At 56.0% G+C, this 15,882-nt stretch overlaps 1 protein-coding gene across 1 annotated transcript; it reads right to left on the minus strand.

Annotated features, from left to right (window-relative positions):
• Positions 1-3,203: 3,203 nt before the first annotated feature.
• Positions 3,204-6,230, minus strand: LOC105488417 (prostate stem cell antigen). The gene is made up of 3 exons (XM_011752427.3): positions 6,058-6,230; positions 4,717-4,824; positions 3,204-4,002 (listed from the first exon to the last, which is right to left on the minus strand). The coding sequence occupies exons 1-3, from the start codon at positions 6,107-6,109 to the stop codon at positions 3,791-3,793; spliced, it is 372 nt and encodes a 123-aa protein (XP_011750729.1). The 5' UTR covers positions 6,110-6,230; the 3' UTR covers positions 3,204-3,790.
• Positions 6,231-15,882: the final 9,652 nt, after the last annotated feature.

The following is a 15,882-nucleotide window of genomic DNA, read 5'->3' on the forward strand; positions in this document are numbered from 1 at the left end:
CATAAATAGATTGTCTCTCATTTGGGATCATGAACCCAATGGTTACCAGCGTATTGATAACATTTGGTTCAGGGGTCAGTGTACAACAAGACCAGCAAAGCCCTATGGTATACAATTATATAACATCACTTACCTGAGAGCTAAGCGGGCAATCCGCCTTATATTGGCTGGGGTTGAGACTGCCATTGGCTTACTGACCCCATGGGGAAAATTTGCCTATCCTGAAGCAACTCTTCAAAACTTTACTTCTTCATTCTATACACTGTCTCATAAAACAGGAGACACTTAGATACATTAAAACTCTCTCTTGATTCCTTTACAGATATAATAATGGATGATAGATTAGCATGAGATTAATTATTGCTTGAACAAGGGGACATGTGCACTATAATCAATAAAACCTGTTGAGTTTATTAACGCTGAGTTAATACCTGAGTTAACACCTCAGGTCAAATAGAAGAAAATGCTTGTAAAATATATGAGCAAGCTGCCCGGTTGCATAAATATAACCGAGGTTCTGATCTCAACTATATCTGATCAACCTTTAAAAGCGCCTTCCTGAGTCTCACTTGGTTCTGCCCTTCCTAGGAACTTTGTTAGCTATCTTGTTATTACTAATTGTTGGTCCTTGCTTGTTTATCTTCTTGGTAAACTTGTGTCTTCTAGATTACAACAATAGGAAACATCCCAAAGGCTATGAAATGCTGGCAGATATTACGCTAGGGTTTAGGGATTCGAGCTCTGCACTTTTTTCTTTTTTGCTTTTCTATCATTTCTGGGAAGTTTTTTTTTTTTTTTTTTTTTTTTTTTGAGATGGAGTCTCGCTCTGTCACCCAGGCTGGAGTGCAGTGGCGCGATCTCGGCTCACTGCAAGCTCCGCCTCCCGGGTTCACGCCATTCTCCCACCTCAGCCTCCGAGTAGCTGGGACTACAGGTGCCCGCCACCACGCCCAGCTAGTTTTTTGTATTTTTTTTTAGTATGTTAGCCAGGATGGTCTCGATCTCCTGACCTCGTGATCCACCCGCCTCGGCCTCCCAAAGTGCTGGGATTACAGGCTTGAGCCACCGCGCCCGGCCGCTTTTCTATCATTTCTAAAGATGAGGCAAAGTGGGAAGACTGGGAGGTGCGGGTTCCAGTCCAGATGGAGCTGTGGGGCCCTGAGCGAATAGGTGACCTCTGGAGCCTGAGTGCACCAGGGCTGCGGCCTGCACTGTTGGTACAGGTGGCCCTCCTGGCTGGTCCTTGCCCTTGGAGAGGTCAGCCATCTGTCCTTCGAGGAGGCAGCAGGATGGGGAGAACCTCTGTCCCCCATAAGCCATGTGGCCAGAGCAGGCTCCTGCCCCATCGTGGTGGTGTGAGGGAGGGGCAGGGCTGTGCATCCTCACAGGCCCTTAGCTCAGAGGCCCTGTGACCTGAGGGACAGCTCAGGAGGTCGAAGGGGGCCACAGGTTTCAGGTTGGCCCCGGCATCAAGAGCCCAGCGAGGCCTCCCGCGTCCTTGCCCTTCTTCTCCTCACCTGGCCCAAGGCATTCCAATGCAAGGAAGTCTGGGGAACAGAGTGTGAGGGTCCTGTCTTGCTCCGTCCTGGACACCTCCAGCCCGATGTGGATGGGCCCCAGCCCTGAAGCATGCTGCCTTGTGTCTCTGAACCTAAGCCCCAGGGAGAAGGACCAGGGGATAGGGGCTACTGTGTGGGCACTGGAGTGGGCTGAGTCCTGCTCAGTGAGGACCGGCGCTCTTATCACTGAGGCATCTGCCTCTGCACTGCAGGCCTCCATCTTCCCTGGCCATCCCAGCATTCTTGATCCTCTTTCCTTGCTTTTTTCTCCTAGTTCTTATCACCAGGGTGATTAGGAGCACGTGGAACAGCACATAGACCATAGCAGGGGCTCGATAACTATGTGCTGAATGGAAGGAGCCGAGCAGGGCACCAGCCTCCCTCACCCAGCGTCCTGGATGCTCCCCAGAGCAGGTCAGCAAGCCCAGGCTGGCAGCTTCAGGAGACACAGTGTGGCCAGCAGCACATGCCTGAGCCTAGGGCCCCAGTTCCTGCACCAGAGCCCTGAGAGCTGCAAAGTTCTGTGCAGGTCTGCAGGGTCCTCCTGGAAAACAATGGCCTAGCCCTCGACTCTGGACTCGGCCCCGGGCCAAGGCAGGTCTGAGGGTGCCTTGGGCCCGGGAGGGTGGGTGGATGTCGGGCAGGCTGAAGCCCAGAGCTCACCATGGAAGCCCGGCAGGCTGGGCTGGGTGTAGGCAAGGTGGGGAGGGTGTGACCAGTGCCCAAGGTCACTCAGATGCTGGCCTGGGGAGCTGCACCCTGCTGACAGTGCCACCCTGGGCCCGCGGTGTTCAGGAGGGAGGTCTCCCCGTGAAGTCACATGTCAGACGGGAGGGCTCTTTCCAGCACAGCTCTGCCCACTGGCTGCTCCATGACCCACCCCCAGAGTTCCAGTCCTGGCTCTGTATGGGATGTGGGCAACAGACCCGTTCCCTTTCCTAAGCCTCTGTCTCCTCTTCTCTGAAAATCCCCCTGAGCCCTACCCCTAACAGGAGGCCCCACCCTGAGCAGGTCCCCACTCAGGTCACAGACTGCACCCCCAGCCCTAGGGCAGGAGGCAGGCTGTGTGCGAAAGGCTTCTCCTGAGTGCAGGAGGCAAGTGTGGATGGCGTCCTCCCACTCAGGTGCCTGGGGATGATGGCGGGGCACAGGTTCTCCCAGAAAGAAGCCCCCGGCACTCCAGAGAGGGAAGAGGCTGGGGTTCAGGGTTGGGGGAGGCCACCTGTCACTGGGGACCCTGCTGTAGTGTTTGGATGCTGTATGGTGGGTATGTAGCGCTAAAACAAATTTTGAAAAATAGGAGTGCTCAAATGAGGCCAAAAGGACGAGTGGGAGCGTGAATGGTAGTAGCCCCTCCCCTCGGAACCCTCTCCTTCCTGTGAACTTTCTGGGTCCATCCTCCCAGCAGGGAGGGGTCATAGATGGGCTGGAAGGCTCAGAGAGTTCTGGCCACATGCTTCAGGCAACACAGCAAGTGCAAGTCCTGGGAACTGCCCTCCCACCCTCTGCAGGGACGTCCTCCTTTCAGGGCCAAGCTTTGCTCCTGTCAGGGCAGAGGCTGCAGCCCATATGACCAGGGCCCTGGACCAGACACAGCCCCGGATCCCGTCCCCACCTGGGGTGTGCAAGGACAGAAGGTCTTTCTGGCTTATTCAACAGGTGTTTATTAAGGGCCTACCCTGTGCTGAGGCTGCCGTTCAGGGAGCCCCATGAATGTGAGGTCTGGCCCCTCCCTTCAGGCCTCCAGGCCCCATCTCTGGAGCCTCCCAGGAACTCATGCTACCCCCGTCCTACAGTTCTACTCAGTCCACTTCATCTCAGCCTTTGCTGGGCCCTCCTGAGTGCCTGTCCCCTGCTGGGTGTGGGGGACACCATGGACCTGGCTCAGGTCATAGATGGGGTAGGCAGGGAAGGCTTCCTGGAGGAAGAGGTGCCTGAGCACAGGGTTAAGGGTGGAGAATGCTGGGCCATGGAAACAGCAGCAGAGAGGGTTGGAGGGGCCGTCTGCAGGCCGATCTGTGTCACGAGAGCCGATCTGCCGGGTGGGAGTCCTGGAGAGGGCCATGGGAGGGTCAGGGTGGAGGGCAGAGGCGCAGAGGGACATGGTCAGACCTGTGTTAGGACGTGCCTCAGGAACCAGGACAGGCTCCCACTGGGCCGGGTGTGTGAGGAGTGGCACGGGGACCTGGGGCACCACACCCAGTGTGGGCTGCAGCAGGGCCCCCGGAAGCCTACAGCTGTCTGGGGCCCCAAAGCAGCAGGCTGAGTGCAGGGAGCAGTGCCAGGATGGCAGCAGCTGGCTGCAGGGCATGGGCCCCGCTGGCGTTGCACAAGTCAGTGTCACAGCAGGTGATGTTCTTCTTGCCCACGTAGTAGTCCTGTGAGTCATCCACGCAGTTTGAGCTGCAGCCTTTGCTGATGACGGTCAGGAGGCCCACGGCGCCTGGGGAGCAGCGGGACCCAGGGATGGGGCTGCCCTGCATGCTCACCCGCCTGACCTGTCCCAGGCCTCCTCCTGTCCCCACCCTGCCTGAAGCTCTAGAGTCCCCCTGGGCTGGCCTCAAGATTGCAAGCAGTGCAAGGGCCTGGTCTCAGCCCTATCCAGATGCCCAAGTCAAGTGGACCACCCACTGAACATCAGCAATGGTGTGAATGAGTGAGCAAGGACAGGGATGGGGAGGGACAGAAGGGTGGAGGAGTGGCAGATGGAGGATGAGGAGGGACAGATGGGTGGAGGAGTGGCAGATGGAGGATGGGGAGGGACAGATGGGTGGAGGAGTGGCAGATGGAGGATGGGGAGGGACAGACGGGTGGAGGAGTGGCAGATGGAGGATGGGGAGGGACAGATGGGTGGAAGAGTGGCAGATGGAGGATGGGGAGGGACAGACGGGTGGAGGAGTGGCAGATGGAGGATGGGGAGGGACAGATGGGTGGAGGAGTGGCAGATGGAGGATGGGGAGGGACAGACGGGTGGAGGAGTGGCAGATGGAGGAGGATGGCTGGAGGGACAAATGCTGGGTGATTGTTGGGGGGCAGGTGTGGGACGGGTGAGGGATGGGTGGAAGGAAAACAGCACATAGGTGTGGGCAGATGGCCAGAAGGATGAATAGTTCAGTGGCAGAGACCTAGGCCTGGCGACTTTCGTCTCCCCACTCACGGATGCGCTCGGTCCAGCACTGCTCCTCCGGCTGCGTGCAGTTCTCCACATTCAGGCAGTCCTCGTTGCTCACCTGGGCCTTGCAGGAGTAGCACAGCAGGGCAGTGCCTGTGGGGTGGAGTGGGAGGGGCCTCAGAGGCTGCCCCATAGCACTCCCCAGAAATGGTGGCTCCTGGGCAGGGGCCTGCCTGCCTCATCTTCTCTGCAGTGCAGAGGGCAGGGCAGAGAGCAAGATCCGGGCCCTTCCGGAGAGAGCACAGTCTGTGCTGGGACAGTCCTCTGCAGGGGCACGAACTTCTCCACACTCCCCCAGGACTGCTTTTCTGCACGCCTCCTGCCACAGTGCCCGGCAGCTGCCATGTGTGCCCCAGCTCCCTGCTTGCGAGGGTAAAGCTTTGTTAAAATGCCCATGCTCTTGAGAGAGAAGGGGCTCGCCTCACCTGGCAGGGGCCCGGCTGGACAGGTGGATGATGCTTTTCCAGGACTTCCTCAGGCCACCGCCATGGAGGCCCACCTGGCCTTGTCCCCAGCAGCCCGGCCTCTCAGCCCCTCTCAGGCCTCCCGCGTCAGGTCTCGCTCTGCCCCTGGGGTGGCGGCCCTGCTGCTAGGTGCTCATAGCCACTGTCTCCTCCTCCAAAACAACCGCACCTGCCTGTGTAGGCAGGTGCCCAGCACTGTCCTCGGTGCTCCTCACCCTCAATATCTCCTCCCCATCTTCAGGGCCCCCTCCTCAGTGCCTCTGCAACGCTGCCCTGTTTAATCCCTCGGTGGCTGTTTTTGTGACCTCGCGTTCCAGAAGAGGAAGCTGCGGCTGTGGGGGTGACTGACCCAGGACCCTGGGTCGGGAGGGTCCTACCCCAAGCAGAGCAGCGCAGGCCAGCAGCTCCCTGGGACCCTCGGAAGCTGCAGTGCTGGGACTGGGCTGGATGTAGACCCCCCGGGTCCTCGCAGGACACCCCCAGCACCCCCCTCTGGTGCCCTCAAAAGCACTTCTTAGCCTGAGGCTTCCTGCCCTGTGCCTCCCGGCTCCTCATCAGCATCTCTGTCCATCCGTCCGCCAGTCTGTCTATCTGCCCCCTAGGAGCCAGGCCCTGCCCCACGGTCGTGAAGGAGAGTGACTCCTTGCTGGCCCTGCAAGCCCTGGTCACAGGGGATGGCAGGGAACAGGTCGCTGCCTGGTCGTGCCAAGAGCTGCCTTGGAGGAATGGAGGCTAGAACGAAAGCCTCATCCCCTTCCCCCTTCCTCCTTCCCCCCCACCTCCATGTGCCCTGCAGGTATCCCTCTGGCCTCCCCGGCTCACCCCTGCTCCCTTCCCTGCTGGGGGCCAGCCAGGGCCTCACCTGGCTGCAGGGCCAAGCCTGCCATCAACAGGGCAAGCAGCACAGCCTTCATGGTCACGGGTGGGCAGCGGTGGAGAGGGCCTTGAGTGGCTTTATATGACCGCAGCTGGGGAGAGGCTGGACTGCCCACAGTCAACACCAGCGGGTTTCCTGGAGCCAGTGAGGGCCCCGGGACTGGGCAGATCTGAGTCTCCTCCCTGAGCGACCTGCACCTCCCTCTCCCTTTGTCCTTCTTTCCACCTCTGAAGGACAGAGCCTGCCCAGGGCCATATCTCAGCCACCCCAGGCTGAGGGCTGAAACGTCCTCAGGCCCCAGATTATGCCTCTCCCACCTCCCCAACCTCACAGCGCAAGGCCAGACAAGGGAGACCCTTTCTCCAGACTCCTCCAGGCCTCGGCCTTCCAGCCAAGGACGAGGGCACCTCCCTGGGCCCTGTGCTCCTACAGAAGCTGTGCCGCCCTCCTGGGGCCCACGGCCCACGGCCCACGGGGTGATAAGTCTTGGTCACAGTGTCACTGACAGATCAGCAGCAGGTGCTGCAAAGGACAGGGGCAGGGGCTATTCTGGGTGTGAACCAAAAGTAACATTCTAAGGACCCCCAGCCATCTGAATGGACCCCTCCTCTCAGCAAGGGCTTTCCCAGGTGAACCTGAAAAACTGGTTCAGGCCATGACAGCAAAGGGTTGGACAGCCTCATTATCCCTCCTCTCTTCAGAACTCAGGAAGAGCCAGCGTTAACATCAACACAGGCCTTCAGTCTGATGAGAAACATTTACCAGCTATTTTCTCTGAAGCTTGCTACCTGGAGGCTTCCTCTGATGATAAAGCCCTGGTCTCCACAACCCCATATAACCCAGACATTCCTTTCTATTGATAACTCTTGCAACCAATTCCCAACCAGAAAATATTTAAATTCACCTATAACCTGGAAGCCCCCAGTTCCAGTTGCCCACCTTTTTGGACCAAACCAATGTATGTCTTCAATGTATTTGACTGATGTCTCATGTTTCCCTAAAACGGATAACATCAAGCTGTGCCCTGACCACTTTGGGCACATGTTCTCAGGGTCTCCTGGGGGCTGTGTCACAGGCCAGGGTCCCTCATATTTGGCTCAGAATAAATGTCTTCAAATATTTTACAGAGTTTGGCTCTTTGTTGACACAGGGGACAGCCTCCCTGGGGAGGAGACCCTGTTGGACAGGTCTTCATTTGTGGGGCATTCAGTGTGGGCTGGGCCTTGGGCTAGGAGCTTTACCCTCAGGACCGTGAGTGACCCTCAGCTTGGAACTTTAGCTGCAAGGGAGTCGGGAAGTGCAGCTTTTAGCAGCCTCTGCAATAGCGGGAGGCAGGGGCTAGGCCCAGGGCTGTATGGCCTCTGTCTGCCCCAGATCCCCTCTCCCTCCTGCTCCATGACCTGGGAGACTGGTCTAGCTCTCATGGGCAGGAGATGAGAGGGTGGAAGAGACAAGGTCAGGCCAGCTCTCCTGCCAGCTGGTTGGGTGGTGGCTGCAGTGCCTCTGGCCCTCTAGAGCAGGCCCAGGTTCTCCTGTCAGCCAGCTGGGTGGTGGTGGCCGTGGCTGTGGCCTTCTAGAGTAGGCCCACGTCCTGTCAGCCAGGCTTCTCCTGTCCCCAGGGCTCTGGCCAGCCTCTGGTCACTGTACTCTCCCCCTCATTCCTGCAAGCCCATGGGGGCGGTGGCTTCCTGCTGCTGCTGATTTTGAGGGGGACTGGTGGCCCTGCTGTCTCCTTCAACCTGTCCCCTGCCTTTGTACATGGGGCCTGAGTTAGATGACTCTGCCTCGCAACCCTCTTGGGTATACTGTTGTTCCTGCCGGATGCTGGTGGGTCCACTGTGGGCCGTGGCCCTGCCTGCTGCCAAGTGTGTGTCTGGAGGGAGGCAGGCCCCTTCTCCCCTGACGCTCTCCCCTCCCTGTTGATGGGGTGTCTGGTGGGAAACAGGCTCCTTCTCCCCAGACGCTCTCCTGTCCCAGCTCATGGTTGTCTGGCTTTCATTGTTTCCTCCTCTCCTCGATTTTGCCTCTGAAAAGGGCTCTGGCACATTTTAGGGGGTGGTGAGGATGTTGCGGGAGGAAGTCTTGGGGAATCGGCCCCTCTCCCAGCCCAGCAGGCCTGCACCATCCGGGAAGGCTGGCAGATTTTCTGGGGTGTTCGGGGGACATCAGCTTCCCACTGTCTCGCCTTGAGTCTGGGATCAAGGTGACACTACTGATGGGAGCAAGGATGATGCGAGACCCAACCTCCCTGAGACTCAGTGGCACCAGGAATCTGCCTTCGGGCTTCCCCGGGGGCTCCAGGTCATCCCCTGTCCTTTTGGGGCCTCTCCCGCATGGCTCCCTGGAACTCATTGGGTTGGGCTCTTTTCCACGGAAATTGTCTCTTCTCTGGCAAGTGAGAAGCCTGAGCCCAAGAGGGACAGGAACTTACTGGAGGCCATGCAGGGTGACTGCGGCCTACCCCAGACTCCTTCCTTGCCCACTCTTGCCCACTCTCTGGACATGCCCTCCAGCCCATGTCCTGTAAGCTCAAGACAAGGAGCCTCACACAGTCGTGAACTGCTTCCATGTGTGGCTGACAGCCCCTGTCCCATCCTCCCTCCACCCCCAGCCCCAGCTTGCCGGGGCTCTGGCCACTCCTGCACAGTAAGTTTTCTTATCTGTCTCTGTATTCAAGGTACCAGCCTGGGACTTTCTGTTCTCAAATATTTACAGGTGTGTAAGTGTTTGTTGATCTGATTTGGTACACAGTGATTGCTGTAAGGCAGTGGTTCTCACGTGGGCGACTCTGCACCTCCAGGGAATGTTTGGTGATGTCTGGAGGCATCTCTGCTTGTTCCAGCTCAGGGGTGCTACTGGCCTCTAGTGGGTGCAGGCCAACGAGGGGGCAACACACAGGATCCCCACCACAGAATTCGCAGGCCCCAACATCAGCTGCACTGAGGGTGTGGCTGGCCTGAGGATGGCGTCATGGTCACGGCTCCTATACGGCATTCCTAGAGCCCCACCCCTAACCACAGGTTGGGTTCTGACCTCACCCGAAAACTGAGCCCTCACTGTGGTCAGTCTGAACTCTAATCCTGGTTACCTAACAAGCCCTGGTTATGGCCCCACCTTGAGTCATAAGACTAGTCACACCCGGAGCCCTGGTCCTGGCCACTGACTGAGCCCTGATCCTGGTCACAGAATGAACCCTGACTGTGGCCATCCTCTGATTTTTGACCCTGTCATTCACACTTTGGCCATACACCGAATGCTAGGCCCTGAGCCTGAACTGAGCCTGCATCTTCTGGCAGTTCTCCTTTCTGGGAAGTTCTGCCACAAGGGACATGGCTTCCTGTGGACCCTCATGCAGTGGACAGGGGCTGAGAGGCTGATTTGAGTGATAATAAAACTCCGGTCCTCCGGTCAGCTGGCTCTGTGTGAATTAAACTCTTCCTCTATTGCAATTCCCCTGTCTTCATAAATCGGCTCTATCTTGCCAGGGGTCAATATGAACCCAATGGGTGATCACACACTAGTGTATTTTATTCCTTCTCTTCCTCTCTTTCTGATCCCTCCCCAGTGCCAGAACGGACTTGGTCTTTGAGAAGAGGCCCAAGGTTCCCTGAGCAATGGTAGGAGCACCTGGGGAGGAGCCCCATGCATCTTGGGGATCAGGCCCCAGTTCCATGGCAATCCTCACTGCCCACCAGCACCGCCCAAGTCCTGGGAGACCACCTGATCCCATGTCCCTGAGGTGGTAAGCAGTCACACCAGGGATGGAGCCAGCCTTCCTGGGAGGACTTTGCTGTCCCAGGAAACCCTGCCTCAGGAGCCCCCATCCAGCGGCCCTGGGTTCTAGTCCTGCCGTGTGCCTAGTTTGCCCCATGACTCAGCGTCCTCCTCTGAAACACATCTGACTCTAGCGTGCTCAAATTCCTGCTCCACAGAATCCTGTGCAATAAAAACGGTTAGTGTGGCTTCAGTGTGACTCACCATTGGCCTCCTTCCTTTGCTCTGCTAGTTGCCTCCCAGGACTCTAGATTTTCCTGTTTGCTCTTGGCCTTCCACCCACCCACCCCACCGCCATGGACCTAAATCAGCTGGGCTTCCTGGAGATCCTGCCTTCCACCTAGTGCAGGGGATGAGGCTGGGGCCAGGGCAGCCAGACCAGGCCCTGGGGCTTCTGGGAGCCGACTTACCTCGCAGGGAGTCCCACCACCACCTTCGGGGAGCCCCACAGAGTCCCATGCTGGAACACACATTCCTGTGTATAAATTTTTTTATTTCATGCAGCATTAATTAAAAAAAATAAAGCTAGCATGTCACTTGCAAAGTCATCCTGGTGTCAGTTTGTAGATTCTTTTCTTTGGAAAAACGCCGTTGCAGATCAGGAGGAAAATCCGCTGGTGCACATGGGATGGCTGGGGGTACTCAGTGCCAAGCCCCCCATTTGGGTTCTGGAAATTAAGGCCATGACTTGCAAGCTGTGTGTGTGTGATATGTAACTGTGAGAGTTTGTATGTGCAAACCATGTGGGCATGGGAGTGTGTGCTGTGTGAGACAGGATGCTTGTCTGTGTGTGTGGATCAAATGTGCGAGTGTGTGGCATGTGTGTAAATGCGAGTGAGTGTGGGTGTGTGCACGGGTTGTGTGTTGTGTGAGCAAAAGCATGTGTGTAAATGTGGGTGTGTGTTGGGGCCACCAAGTCCTGAAGGTGCAGCTTGGAGCCCCTCAGAGGCGTTTTCCCCCAAGCCCACCATGGTGGGGCCCACAGGCCCTCCCCATCTCTAACTCTGCCAGGGCCCCTGTGTTCCCAGAGGAGGTGCCTTTTCCTGGCTTTCACAAAGGTGCCATCAGGGCCCTGCCTCAAACCAGCTCCCCTCCTGTCTGGGCACCAAGGTGGAGATGGGTACTGCTCCAACCCCTGTCCCACCAGCCAGGACCCTTGGCCTCCAATGACCCTCAGAACCGCCCCCACTGCTCTGCACCCTCCACTTGTGCCACTCCCCCTTCCTGGAGTGAACTCAGATTGGGGAGGAGACCCAAGGCACACCCTTCCCTTCCAGCTGGGCACAGCCTCACCAGCACCCCCCCCCCCCCCCCCCAGCCACCTCTGCTGTGGGAGGCCTGTCATCCAGAGACCTCCAGAGGGAGGGCTGGCTGGGACTGCCCCCACCTGAGGACTCCGGAAACTGCTGGGTACAGGCCCACCTCCAGGCAGAGGGAATAGCAGGCACAGGGGATGGCCCATGGGCTTGGGAGAGGACAGTAAGGGGTTAGCTCCGGTGTGGCCTTATGGCCCAGTGAGGACCTGGGCTATATTCAGAATGCACCGGCTTATTTGGGCAGGGGGAGTGACTGGCCCTGTCAAAGGCCACTCTGACTGTGGGTGGAGATGGGGAACCCAGTGGGGAAGGAGAATGGTGCAGTGGCCCAGGCATGGTCTGGGGGCTCTGCTCTGTGAACTTGGGGCATGGCTGGGGGAAGGTAGTCCTCAGTGCCAGCCCCCAGGAGACACTGGAAACTGCCTTTGTAAAAGTTACAACAGTGAGAAAATGATGACAGTGAACGAGATCTGATCTAACCAACCCCCAACTTGCCTTTAACCTCCACACTGCCCTTAGCCATTTCTGGGCATAATAGCCCTTTCCCAAAACTCAGCCATGTTTGTAAAGCTAATGAAAGGCCACCATTGCATTAGGAAGATGAAGGGAGTCTGAGTTCTGCTGAGGTGTAGACTTAAATGATTCCTAGCCATTATTCCAGGGGCCACAAGATTTGCAACTCCCCCAATTACTCCTGCAAGTAACATCACTATTGTGATCCTAAGATTGACCTTTTGAGATGCCGTTTCAGGTTGTTGCATGCCTAATGACTGTTGGGTGGCTCTAACGAGGTCCACCAACCCAGCAGCTGGTCCCGTGGCCCCACCTGGACGCAAACTCAGTGCACAGGGGACCACTTTCCACACCCCCAACCAACCAGCAGCACCCATTCCCTGGTTCACCAAACTCTCCTTGAAAAACCCCAGTGTCCGAATTTTCTGAGAGGCTGATTTGAGTAATAATAAAACTCTGGTCTCCCGTTCAGCTGGCTCTGCATGAATTAAACTCTTTCTCTATTGCATTTCCCCTGTCTTGATAAATCAGTTCTATCCTGCCAGGGGTCAAAATGAACCCACTGGGTGATTACACACTAGTGTATTTTCTTCCTTCTCTTCCTTTCTTTCTGACCCCTCCCAGTGTCAGAATGGATGCATCTTGGGATCAGGCCCCATCCCCACTGCCCACCAGCACCGTCCAAGTCCTGGGAGACCACGTGATTCCATGTCCCTGAGGTGAGGGTGATAGAGGAGCTAAAAATAAATTATTTAGGCAGATAGTGAGGGTAAGGAAGTCCTCAGTAAGGTGTTCCTTTTAATGGAAAGCAGCCCCCAAATCATTTTTTTTTTTTTTTTTGAGACGGAGTCTCACGCTGTTGCCCAGGCTGGAGTGCAGTGGCGCGATCTCGGCTCACTGCAAGCTCCGCCTCCTGGGTTCCCGCCATTCTCCTGCCTCAGCCTCCTGAGTAGCTGGGACTACAGGCGCCCGCCACCGCGCCCAGCTAATTTTTTGTATTTTTTTTTTTTATTTTTTAGTAGAGACGGGGTTTCACTGTGGTCTCAATCTCCTGACCTTGTGATCCGCCCGCCTCGGCCTCCCAAAGTGCTGGGATTACAGGCTTGAGCCACCGCGCCCGGCCAATCATTTTCTTTTCTAATAAAGAGCAGCCTATAAAATCGAGCTGCAAACATAAGACAAGCAAGCTGGAAGCTTGCACGGGTGAATGCCAGCAGCTGTGCCAATAGGAAAAAGCTACCTGAGACTAGGCATGATCAAAATGGCAGCTCCATCTTCCCTTCTCTTTGCCAGCCATGTGTACAGTAGGGAGCAGGCAAGATGGTGCTGGCCAGGTAGAAAGCCCATTTGCATAATAAGATTATGGTGGGGTGACCGGCCTTCCCCACGCCATATGTAAATATCACCCTTGGTCATACCAACCTGTAGGCCCTTCATAAATCAGAACTGCCTCCTCAAGTCGGCCTATACAATCTGCAGGGGTCTGCTGCAGGCCGGCTTTTCTCTTTTGGATGCCTCTCTTTTGAAAGAGAGGGCTGCTCTCCTCTCCTTTTTTCTGTCTATTAAACTTTCTGCTCCTTAAGCCATCCACAAGTCCATGTCCTTAATCTTCTTGGCATGAGATGATGAACCCCAGGTATTTACCCCAGACAATGATGCTGCCTCAGCAGCAGAGTCACACCAGGGATGGAGCCAGCTTTCCCAGGGACGGAGGACTTCGCTGTCCCAGGAGACCCTGCCATGGGAGCCCCAGTCCAGTGACCTTGGGTTCTAGTCCCGCCATGTGCCTGGTATGCTCCGTGACTCAGCCTCCTCCTCTGTGAAACACATCTGACTCTAGCACGGCCAAATTCCTGCCCCATAGAATCATGTGCAATAAACACAGTTGGTTTCAAGCTACTAAGTTTTGGGTGGTTTCTGATGCAGCAGTTGATAGCTGTATGGGGGTAAGGGCAGACACGGAGACTGGGGAGGAGGCAAGACCACAGAGGTGTGGATGGGGGAGGGAAGTTGGAGGGAGTGAGAAGAGGCCAAACACTGACTGGATTTTGAGGGTAGAGGATCTGGATATGAGGGATGGAGACTGTTGAGGCTTAGCCTGAGTGAACAGCAAAGTGAGCTGCCATTCATGAAGGTGGGGGCAATGCAGACGGAGCAAAGCTGGGCTGGAGGATCAAAGTTAAGCAGAGACATTGGGTAGCACACAGGAGTCTGGATTTCTGGGGAGAGGCCCTGGCAGGAGACATGAATTTGGTCGTTGACAGTGTTGGATGGTATTTAACAGCATGACACCAGAGGAGATCACCCAGGGAGTGGAGATTGGTTGAACAAAAAGAGCCAAAGAATGGCCTGGTCAGTAAGGAACCAGCAATGGAGGGTGAGGAAGAGAAGACCCAGAGGGTGGGAGGGGCCTGGGAGCCCAGGGAACAACTGAGCTAAGGATGAGTGAGCTGTCACATGGGCTCGTGCCTGGAATTCCAGCACTTTGGGATCGCTTGAGTCCACAAGCTCAAGACCAGCCGAGGCAGCACAGCTAGACCCCATTTCTACAAAAAATTAAAGACAGGTGAGATGGTGCATGCTTGTAGTTCCAGATACTCTGGGGCTGAGGCAGGAGGATCCCTTGAGCCCAGGAGGTTGGAGCTGCGGTGAGGAGAATGTACCACTGCACTCCAGCCTGGGCAACAGAGAGACCCTGCCTCAAAAAAGGAAAAAGGAGGAGTGAGCTACCCAAATCTGTGTTTGTTTCTTACTGCTGTCCTAACAAATTACCATAAACATGGTGATCCAAAACAATACAAATTTATATCTTACAGCTCTGGGGGTCAGAAGTCTAATGGGACGATGAGTGTCATGGGCTAAGATCAAGGGGTCAGCAGGCTGCATTCCTTCTGTTGGCTCCAGGAGAGGCCTTGATTCCTTGTCTCTCCCAGCCTCTAGAAGCTGCTCATAGTCCTTGGCTTGTGGTCCCTTCCTCCATCTTCAAAGGACATCACTCCAACCCCTTTGTCGGTTGTCACATTTCCTTTTCTCTCTGCTTTCATCCCATTGTCCTCTCACTTGGCTTCCTAACCCACACAAGAACCCCTGTGATGGCGCCTGCCCTCCTATCTGTACTTGTGGGCTCTCCATCCAGATTGAAACAACCAAGGATACAAATGATTCAGAAAAAAAAACCTGTGTCTGTACTGAACATGTACAAACTTTTCTCTTGTCACTATTCGCTGAACAATACTGTATAACAACTATCTACATAGCGCTTACATTGTATTAGGTATTATAAGTAATCCAGAGGTGACTTAAAGTATACAGGAAGATGTGTGTAGGTTATATGCAAATATTAAGCCATTTTATGTAAGAGATTTGAGCATCAAGGATTCTGGCGTCCTTGAGAGGTGCTGGAGCCAGTCCTCTATGGATACCCAGGTATGACTGCACACTGGGCTCACCCTGATAAACACAAGAATCTTCCCCATCTAAAGAATCTTAACTTCATTGCATTTGCAACGTCCCTTTTGCCATGTAAGTAATTATTCACAGGAGCTGGAGGTTAGGATGTGGACATCCTTGGAGGGCCATTATTCTGCCCACCACAGTCCACCCTCCAGTTTCCAAAGATTCGCATAGGTCTCATGGGCAAAATGCACGCACCCATCTCAAGGTCCTCCGCAGCCTTGATTTATCATAGCATCAACTCAGGTGCACGTTCACTTAAGTCGCACCCAGTTCAAAAGTTTCAAATTCCATCATCTGAATCATCTAAATTGGGTATGGAATGGGCCCCAGCTAAGTAAGGGGGTCAAGCAGGCGGGCTGAGCACTGGTCCTGGTGACTGGAAGGCAGCACTGCCCTCCCCGCATCAGAAACTGCACCGGGAAGGCTGTCCTGGGCGGGGCGGCACGAAACCCTGGGCGCCTGTGGCTGCCCCAGAACTGCAGGAGCCCCAACGCCTTCAGCGCAGGGGTCACTGGTCATGAAAGGAACGTGACACCCTGCGCCCATTCTACAGATGGAGAGAGCAGCTCGGAGCCTGGGTCCAGCCCGCGCGGCCCACCCCGGCCCCGTTTCCCCTCTCCCCTCCCTGTCCGCGCTTCTCCCCTCCTACGCCTCCCCCAACCCTGGGACTCCCACTCCTCCCCTCCCCGCCAGGCCTCCTGCCCTCCCAGGCCCTCCGTTACCACCCAGCTCTGGGAAAGCCGGAGTCTGG

This window comes from Macaca nemestrina, chromosome 8, assembly GCF_043159975.1.
Source record: "Macaca nemestrina isolate mMacNem1 chromosome 8, mMacNem.hap1, whole genome shotgun sequence".
NCBI classification, from domain to species: Eukaryota; Metazoa; Chordata; class Mammalia; order Primates; family Cercopithecidae; genus Macaca; species Macaca nemestrina.

Coding starts and splice junctions, on each gene's coding strand:
- LOC105488417 (XM_011752427.3), bottom strand. CDS start 6,109: ATGAAGGCTGTGCTGCTTGCCCTGTTGATGGCAGGCTTGGCCCTGCAG. Junction 4,825..6,057: donor AGGCTTGGCCCTGCAGCCAG/GTGAGGCCCTGG, acceptor TCCACCCCACAG/GCACTGCCCTGCTGTGCTAC. Junction 4,003..4,716: donor GTGCTGGACCGAGCGCATCC/GTGAGTGGGGAG, acceptor GCTGCTCCCCAG/GCGCCGTGGGCCTCCTGACC.